This window comes from Lipotes vexillifer, unplaced genomic scaffold (genome assembly GCF_000442215.2).
Source record: "Lipotes vexillifer unplaced genomic scaffold, Lipotes_vexillifer_v1.1 scaffold1091, whole genome shotgun sequence".
Lineage (NCBI taxonomy): Eukaryota > Metazoa > Chordata > Mammalia > Artiodactyla > Lipotidae > Lipotes > Lipotes vexillifer.
The window spans coordinates 814,959-824,675 of NW_006773710.1; the positions used below are offsets into that span (position 1 = coordinate 814,959).

Sequence of the window (9,717 nt, forward strand, 5' to 3'; positions counted from 1 at the left end):
CCCCGCCCCTCCCTTTCTGGTCGCTGATTGGTGGCGGCGCCAGGCCGCGCGAGGAGGGGCGGGCCCCCGCGCGGCTCCCGCTCTCCGGTTCGGCGCGTCCCGCCCGCTGGTGGGTGTGTCCAGGCGGCGGGTGCGCGCGCGCTCGCTCGCGTCCGGGGACCGGAAAGGAGGCGGGGCCGCAGCGGCGCGCCCCCACTCCCCCCACCCTGGAACGCTCGGCGCAGGCGGCGCGGCTCGCAGGGAGGTGGACCGCGGCCGGAACGGGGTCCCGGGTGTGCGTGGGGAGCGGGTTTCGGGGCGTCGGCCGCGATGAACACGGTGCTGTCGCGGGCGAACTCGCTGTTCGCCTTCTCGCTGAGCGTGATGGCGGCGCTCACCTTCGGCTGCTTCATCACCACCGCCTTCAAAGACCGGAGCGTCCCGGTGCGGCTGCACGTCTCGAGGATCATGCTGTGAGTACGGCCGGGGTCGGGCGGCGGGGCCGGGCGTCCGGGCCGGGCCGGGGCGGGGGGCAACGAGGCCGGGCTGCCGCGCGAACCCCCTCCCCTCCCCTCCCCGCCTCCCCGAGCGGCCTTCGCCCCCGGGCGGATCCATTGGGGGCTCTCCCTCGACTCCCACCCTCCGCCGCACCTTCCCGGGCTTGCTCTTAAATGTTCGTTTCGAGCGTTGCTCGGGTCGCTGCCTCTGCTTCCTTCCTGTGCCTCACTTCCCTCGCCCGCGCCCGGCCAATAAGGGAGCACCACACCAGCCCAGCGGGCCCGCCCGGCCGCACCCCCGCCGGCGCGGGGCTCGGGGTCCCGGGTGCTCCCGGCCCGACTCGCCCCCCGACAGCCTCTCCGCGGGGTCCGTCCCCCTCGTCCCGCCGCCGAAGGTACCCGCGGCGCCTGCGAAGTTGGCAGGAGAGGTTCGGATGCCCGGGGAGGAGTCGGCCTTCCAGCGCTCCCAGGCGGCGTGCTTTTAATTTTATTTATGAAGGGCCAGCCGCTTGAATAAATCTGCGAAAATGCCCGAAATAGAATTTTGAAATGACATTGTCCTTTCGCTAATGCCCATTTTTTATGCTAATTTTTATTCTCTGGCACTTTCTTCGATTCGTAGCTTTTTCCCCCCCTCTGGTTCTCGTGTTCTTATCTGTGCCATCTTCCAACGAAAGCTCCCTCGTCTTCAACCTTAGTTTTATTTCTAAGTCACAAACGCCAACAAGCCAGGCATCTAATGGCTATTCCCCACTTATTTTTTTTTTCCTCCCTGCATTGATGTTTGTTAGGTACTCTTTTTTAGATTCCGGTAGACTCAGGCTGGACAACACGAGCGCTGTCTGCTCTGGGAGGGCTTAGAAGAGGATGGCTCATGGTACACACTGAACAGCTGTTAGCTACTGTGAACCTTGAGCAAGCTTCCTACCTTCCTGGGTCTTCATTTCCTTTTGTCGGAAGTGGAAGTAATACCCAACTCGTAGGCCTGTTGTGAGGATTGAGATAATTGTCAAAACCACATAGTGGCCCTGACCCGGACGCATATGTAGTACGTGCACAGTGAATAGTAGTTGTTCATTTAATCTTGGTTTCCATACCACCTTGCAGTCAAATGTAATTTTCTTCTACCCAGTCTACCAAATCAATTGACATCGAGTATTTCCACATTCTATGAGCGCTTTTTTTCTCCCCCTGGGTTTTGTTAGGGGTTCTTTGAAGGTAAATGAAAATAGCTGAAGACCTACTTCTGTAGTGGATTAGAATGTTTCTATTGTCACACTTACCAGTTTCTCTGATTTTTACTTGTTTCTTTGTGGGATACAGCTAGACCCTGTCTTTCACGTATGTAAGGAATTTTGTGACTTTTGTATGCTGTTATGTTTGAAGGATGGTGAAACTATTATCTTTATTTCTAGAAAAAATGTAGAAGACTTCACTGGACCTAGAGAAAGAAGTGATCTGGGATTCATTACATTTGATATAACTGCTGATATCCTTTTTAGCAAATATTTCATTGCTCTTTCTCTAGTATTACAATGATATACATATTTAGTGATTTGGGGGACAGTAAGTATGTTTATCCATTGAATCAGTCAGACCTTGGAAATTTCTATGCCTGTGTTTTCATCAGTATAGTCTGTTAGTACCTCCTCGTTCAACCTTGAGAAAACTTGTATTTATAGATTGATGAGTTATTATTGTGTGAACACACTTTAAATTCTTCACAGAAACATTAAATAGATCTAAAGCTATAAGAGAGTTTGAATTTGTATTTAGGAAAGAAAATAAAATTAGATCATTTAGATTAAAGACGGAAGAATGTAACCACTACTCAGCCTACCTAGATGTAACGTTTCATGTACAATCCCCAAGAATATGTCCATGTTTTGTGATAGCAGAGAGAAACCTATGTTGAAAAAGTGAATTGCATCTGCTGTGATTCAGAAGGTCATTGTCAAATGATTATTGGTAAACCATATTAGCATTTTGCCGTTATCGTTCTTTTTATAAGTACTTTTATAATAAGAGTCAGAGAAATCGTAACAATTAAAAGAGTTATTTAAAATGGACGTGATTTAAATATTTTCTCTTTATTTTGAATTTCCACCTTTTGACACCTCTGATCACTGGGCCAGTTTAATCTTCTGTTAGGGTCTTAGATTACTATCTTGGCAGCATTGTTACCTGCCACTTCTGGGATCTCATCTGCCTTTTTAAGACCCCAGGATTAAAGTTGGTTATGGATATTGAACTGTCTGACCTTGTGTAAAGCAACTATCTGAACAGTGGAAGCAGATTATCTACCTGGGGAGTTTACCTGACATGTCTCTTTACTAGCCTGGAATTACTTTTAACTTGACTTTTTTAGAAATAAATTACTAGGTTTAGAAGTAGACTAGGAATTAGTTCTGTAGGCACTTTTTTAGGAAATAGAGTACACCATCAGAAAAGTCCTGTGTTAAACTTTTGCTTTTAAGTCTTCATCTCTTTAAAAAAAAAAAAAAAAAAACTAAGCTAGTGAGAGGGAGTTTGGAGCTAGTGTGAAAGTAGGAACTTTGTGTATGTGGGCAATTATAGTGAAATTTAATTTCATCATTTGTAGTTTAGATTTTCTTAATATGGCTGCTAAAACTTGAAATTGTACCTGTTTTTATAAAGAGATATTTAAGACTTCTGAATTCTAAAATAGTGATTTTTAGTGGATACACATACCTAAGAGTGGAATGTCATGAACATGTAGCTGTTAGTATATAAACAGATATAATAAAATGACTTAACCATTTACATATGATGCTTAATGAAATCCAGACATTAACTCAGTTCATTTCTCAGTGACACACCAGTCTTGTAATTAATCCTGGTGAGTTTTTTTCACTCGGGTGCAAACTAATGAAACCAGATTGGTATTCAGCTGTGTACTCTTACTAAAGCACTTCATGGGTTGAGACGTTTTGATGTCTACTGGCATATGTCCAAAAATAATATGTACAGTTTACCGTACTTGGTTTAATTACTTGAACCTAGTTCACTTTTGCTTAACATTAAGTTATATTGTGGTGATTGGTTATACTCAGAACTCCAGTGGAATCATATGTGCTTGACATACTAAGTCCTTTCTTTTAGGCTTAGTGGGTTGATTTTACAGAAAGCGAAATTTTGTATTTCGCGGTTCAGTTTGTATTAATTGAAGTATCTCAGGTAGTAGCGCTTAGAGGAGCAGAGGGCAGGGTACTGATACTCTCACTGATATTTTTTGACTTTGGAGTGAGCTGGATTTTATAGTATATCATCTTCTATATATTTTTATTAAATTAGAGGCCCAGTATGTTTCTGGGCCACCTCTCCTTTTTTTTTTTTTTTAATTTTAGTATCAGTATTGCTATGAATAATTAAGAATAACTAAAATCTGTTTTAAAGTTGTATGCTGCTTTATGATTTATATATCCCTTAATTTATATACATCTAGAAAATATATTTGATTGGAATGTTAAGCAGTTGTTTCTTTATTTATCAGCCGAATATTCAACAAAAAATAATGTAAGTATATGTATAGAAGTATTTTCATAGATATTTAAAACCTCATTCTTTAGAAAAGAATATAAATTTTATATATTCGAAATATCTGACCTGAGTAATTTAGTAAATATCACAAGCCCATGGAAAGGTGACTCTACTAAGAAAACTTTATCTCCTTTGGTAGCTTCTGTCTTTTTTGTTTTTCTGTCTGCTTCTACATCCCCCCTGCATTGTGGTTCCCAAGAGTGGGGTGCAAGCAAGGTAATGCCTAGATATATAAGGAAAACAGTTAAGAGCTACTATTTCTTTTCTTATGGATCTAAGAAGAGTTGCCAGATTTTCAGTTTGTTCAGCTTTTTACTTGGCGTTAGGATGCAGTGGCAAGTTGCAAGCTCCTCATGTGCCACGCCGGAAGCCAAAAGTCCGTTTTATGTATTTCTCAATTTAAAATAAGAGGGAAAAGACGTGAAATTTTACTGATACTCACTCTATGGACTGACACTGATACTCTACTCGGTCCTTAAGTCAAATGGTCACACGCCTCCTAAAATACGCACCTTCTCTGGAGGAAGAGGGGGAATTCTGTAGGGCAAGTGGTCAGCTTGCTACATACATGTATCCGTTCACTTTCAGCATTTTGCAAAGTTGTGCAATGTGTACCCAATTGAGTAGGTTATATCATCAAGTTTTAAATAAACTAATCCTCACACATGGAAAAATGGTTAAAAAATTCTTTCAAAGAAATTAGAGATTGAAGAGAATGCTAACAGTCCAGACACGTGTGAGCGACAGGAAAACGGCCGAGCTGACAGCCATGTTAAAGGATTAAAAAAAAAAAAATCAAAGAGATCTAATAAATAGTTGGCTGAGAACAATTTAGCATTAGTCAAGAAGCCTATGTGAAATGCACATTTACATTCACTATCAATAATAATATATCTAACGATAATAGTAATGTGTATCATGTACGTAATTTGTAAATAAAGATGCATAGTTTGGGTTGGTGTTCAAAATAATTCATTATCAAAAATCTTTGGAGACTATTTCCAGTGATAAGCTCCAAAAGGATGTTGCTGAACTATGGGTTATGAGGAAATGAGAAGGTCGAATTACTCCTCAGCTAAGTCCTCTTTAAGCTAAGATATTCTCTCTCCACAGCTACCATTAGAGATAGACGGCAAGATACTTGAATCAGTGAAATTTGTAACTTGTGCTTACAACTCTGTTACCCAGATATGTAATCAAAAACTGTAAAGATAACTAATTTGTGAATTGTCTCTTAGATTATTTTAAAATCCATCCAAATATTTATATTTTTCCTCTTTTAATACATGATGTGAGCTGTTTTGATAGTCTTTTATTAAGCCATATATCTATAATTAATTTATATTGAGAAATACATTACTTTGTTTTGAGTTGTACAGGACTCATCAGTTTGAACACTTAAAGTAGTCTTTTTAATTATAAATTAGAGTTGATTAGAACTTTTATAATTAAAAGCTATTAAACTGTTAGATTAAAACCTATTATAACATTATTAAAACTATTAGTTTGTGACTGAAATTTATTAGTCCAGTCTGATTTAGAGCTTTTGTTGCAGATAAGAGTAAGGGTTAAAATATTTATATAGCATATTGAAAAAACAGAAATCTTCTTAGGTCCTAAAAGTGTAAGGTGAATGATTCTGGTATGTGCATTAACTCCGAAAGGTGAAATCTGTGGAATCAAAACGTGCTTCTATGTTGTTTTTACCTGAGTTACCCTTATGTTTTGTTATCAGCATAGCCTGAGGTAATTCGTAGTTAAGAGATGAGTCTACTTGTGTCTTGTATTTGAACTGTATATTCATTTTCAAGGGATGGCAAATTAATCAACTTTATTTGTTGATTGGTTTGATTAGTTAACTGGAATCATTAGCACTTCAATTCTTTGTATGTTTATTTTGAGCATATCTCTTATGGAGGATACTTTGTTGGGCAGTAAGAATATTGGGTTGAATAAGTGTTGATCGCTGCCCTTGAGAATCAACAAAGCGTTAAACAGAAAAAGCCCCTCTGAAGATAAGAGTGACAGCTGTAAGCACAAGTATTCTACAAGTTTCAGCAAGTGATCCAAATAAATATGTCACCTTCTTGGTGATGGATATACCTGAGTCAGATTCATAACTGATTTACTCCAGCATGGCTAGTAAGTTAATACAGTTTGGAATTTGACAGATCACTGCTTTGGTGAATGAACAAATATACATAAAAAGTCATTTTACTTTGGTATGTCTTTGATTCTGCGTTCTTCAGTCTTGATGTTTCTGTTTAATGTTGGAGGGTTTAAGGTGAAGACTTGAACCCCTTTTTAGAAATTAACTGTTTCCACATTTCTTTTTAGTTAATGCTGAGCAGTTGGCCTCACAAGCTAATGGATGGTGGCTTCATAAGAACACATTTCTTGGCATTTAGAAGTAGTTACAAATGTGCTTTTTCTCCATTTCGTAACTCTAATTTTCCAAACGAAACTTGTTTATGATATGTCAAAGCAGTGGCTTAAAAGAATTGTCTGACTTCTAGGATTTTGCCATAATAAAACAATAATGTGCCTATGTTTTCTTAAAGGAAAGAAAAAACCTAAAAAGTCTTCATTTCTTTAGTGATTCCTTGATAATTTAAAAACCTTGGAGATATATAAATTTTCATGAGATAATGTAGCAGCAGTGACCTGTATTAGCAGTGTGATCTACAGGGATTAGTTCTCTCTGTTTCCCTGGCACCATGCAGTGTCCACAGAGTTGGAGGGTCTCAGAAATTTTACAGGGAAAAGTGATTTAAAAGAATGCTTCCCTTCTAGGGATTCTAGTGCCTTCTGTTTCTCCTAGGGCCTCACTCTGGAGAGCACGTAAGTCTAAAACCTTGCATTAAACTTTGAGGGCTCTAAATAATACAGTTACCTTGGCAAAAGGGGTGACTTCCTTTAGGGAAGTATCTTTCTTTTGTCCAGAAGTTTCACTCCTGTATCTATCCACTTGTTACCATTTTGTCTGCTTTAAGATTTTAGCAGTTCCCTCAAAGTTGGATTCATTCATATAAATTAAACTCTTTGCTTAACATACTTCTGAAGTGACAGACATGCTATATCTGTTGAATTATCTAATTAATTTTTATTTTAATGTAGGCTCTGAACCAGGTTGTTCTGTGGGACAAGATTGTTCTGAGAGGTGATAATCCAAAGCTGCTGTTGAAAGATATGAAAACAAAGTATTTTTTCTTTGACGATGGAAATGGTCTCAAGTGAGCAATTCTTTGTCATTTTTTACGTGTGATGTTACATGAAGGGGAGAGAAAGACGTGATGTGTTTTTATTTTAAAGAAAAACAGCTAAAAAGAAAAGTTGAGAGAGAAGAAAAGTATTTATACAGATGTGAACTGGAAGATGGGGTAGAAACAGTACCGTGCAAACCCAGGTCTAAAGAAGTGCCCGGTTCTCTCGCGTTATGGGAACTGTGATGGTGAGACGAGGAGGGCCTGGGGCTTCTGCCCTTAAGGGTACAGGGAGCCTGGGCTGCTGGCCCGGGAGTGGGACTGTCGTCAAAGGACTCCTTCGGGGGTGTCAGAGGAGCCTGCCTGGGAACCTGAACGAGGAAGCCGCGTGTTGGTCTAGGAGTTGATACTGAAGTTTCTAGTTTCGGTTCACTTAATCTCTCTGAACCTCAGCTTCCTTTTATACAAAATGAAGGAATTAGAACGATTGATCTTTTGGGTCAGTTTTAGCTCTTAAGCTCTGTGGGTCAACTTTGGAAAGGATTTTAGGGGAGAGCTATTTTAACCAAACCTGGTTTTGCAGATGAAAAGTTTCCAGCCCTGAGAGAGTTTGATTGATTCAGGTTTGCCCATCTGCATAATGATAGAATTAGGTTTCAAATCATTGTCTCCTGATTTCTAGCTCAAATCTCTCTGTTTTCTGTGTTTTACTCATTTAAGCATTTTGGTTGATGGCTCGAATAACTGTGACTTAAGTGACTTGAGGAGGGTCATTATGGGGGACCTGCAGTGAGAATGCTGCTGTTTCCCAGCATCATCTTGGATTTCAAACGACTTGAGAAGAACTTGTGTGTAGATTAGAATTCCAATTAGGAATAGCTGGTTAAAAGTAAAGTATTTGATACCTCAGTGCTTGAATTAAAACGTTTTTATTGAACTACAAATGTTTCTGCTGACATCTGTTTATTATATCTTTTTATAGGGGAAACAGGAATGTCACTTTAACCCTATCTTGGAACGTTGTACCAAATGCTGGAATTCTACCTCTTGTGACAGGATCAGGACATGTATCTGTCCCATTTCCAGATACATATGAAATAACGAAGAGTTATTAAATTATTCTGAATTTGAAACAGCATATTTTTATACCTAATGAATTGTATCTTGTTTATCTCTTCCCTTGCATCATTATTTGTTTTGGGTTGTTAACTTTTTTTTTTTTGGTGTAAGAATGAAGATCAAAAGGCATATTTGAAGGGAAAGGTTAATGTACTACTTAATTTTCCAAACAAAAACAAACAAAGGCCATCAGAGTGGAGTATTATAAGAATAAGACAGCCACATGAGAAGGATTTGTGAAATATTTATATTTGAAGTATTCCCTGTGTTTCCATTATTCTTTATGGAATATGAAGTGAGCATGAAGGGTAGTTAAAACTTTCAGGTGCCTGTGGAGTTATAAGAACTCTATTTATGCCTTGCATTTATGCAAGTTCACATTGGATGTGATTTAGAAGCAGACATTCTCTATTACCTCTTTTAGGGTATGTCTGAATACTGGAAAAATTAATACAATTGTTGGTGAGAAGGCTGGTTTACAAAATAGCGAAAAGTGATGAATTTTATTCCGTTTGTCTTAGGAATGCCCACAATGCTTGTTTTTCTGACAGGTGACTAGCAACTTTCTCCACTAAAGACTAAATACCTCTTTATATGCTGTAAATCATTCTAAATCATTTTAAAGTCTCTTAAGTCAACCAAATGTGTGTCTTTCAGTGCTTTCTCTAAAAAAGTTCCTTGGTATTATATCTTTGTGTGATTCTTTTTTTTTTTTTTTTAACATTGCCATTGAATGTTGAAAATGTTTGCATGGTTTATCTAGTGAGCATGCCTAGTGCCACGGAGTGGTAATTATTTAATTATTTTTCTAGGTCCACATTTGAATAATTATTGGGGTAATAATAATCGATATGTGTTGGTGTGCATTTCCATTCACAGGCACTCATATATTTTACTGTATGTGATCCTCAGTAATCTAATGAGGTAAGTAGTGTAAATGTTAGCTCTTTGCAGATAAGGAAACAGACCCAGAAGTTTGTGGAATTGCTTCAAGGTTATTACATAGCTAGCAAGGAAGGGTGTTAACCCTTGAACTCAGATCTGATTCTTTAAGCATATCCTTTTTTTATACCTCCGATTACAGACTAGTCAAAATTCACTTATATAATTTTTATTATATTTTTTGTTACCCTGGACGCCCTTTCTATTACCTAGAAGAGATTTCCTGTCTTGTGTGGAAATGACTAATTTTCAAGTTGCCAACAATTTATATAGAGGTAATATCTCACTCATTCTCTGCAGAAATTAATTATACTCATGTTAAAAGTATAAGAATCCAAATGTATGTAAAAATTATTTAGAGATTGATTATATGATCATATTTAACATGATTTTTTCCTACAGTGGGCAAATAAGCA

The 9,717-nt window shown here is 39.0% G+C and overlaps 1 protein-coding gene across 1 annotated transcript; it reads left to right on the forward strand.

The window, feature by feature from the left end:
- The first annotated feature begins 211 nt into the window (after window positions 1-211).
- On the forward strand, window positions 212-9,205 carry SPCS3 (signal peptidase complex subunit 3). Its single transcript, XM_007448457.1, has 5 exons — window positions 212-452; window positions 1,892-1,965; window positions 3,937-4,013; window positions 7,155-7,270; window positions 8,223-9,205. Exons 1-5 carry the CDS (start codon window positions 310-312, stop codon window positions 8,353-8,355), a joined length of 543 nt encoding a protein of 180 aa, XP_007448519.1. The 5' UTR covers window positions 212-309; the 3' UTR covers window positions 8,356-9,205.
- The last annotated feature ends 512 nt before the right edge of the window (window positions 9,206-9,717 follow it).

What these genes read in the sequence shown, in the direction of transcription:
- SPCS3 (XM_007448457.1), top strand. Translation starts at nt 310, where the DNA reads ATGAACACGGTGCTGTCGCGGGCGAACTCGCTGTTCGCCTTCTCGCTG. An exon ending in TACATTTGATATAACTGCTG is followed by an intron (nt 1,966 to 3,936) that starts ATATCCTTTTTA and finishes TAATTTATATAC; the next exon opens with ATCTAGAAAATATATTTGAT. An exon ending in GACGATGGAAATGGTCTCAA is followed by an intron (nt 7,271 to 8,222) that starts GTGAGCAATTCT and finishes ATCTTTTTATAG; the next exon opens with GGGAAACAGGAATGTCACTT.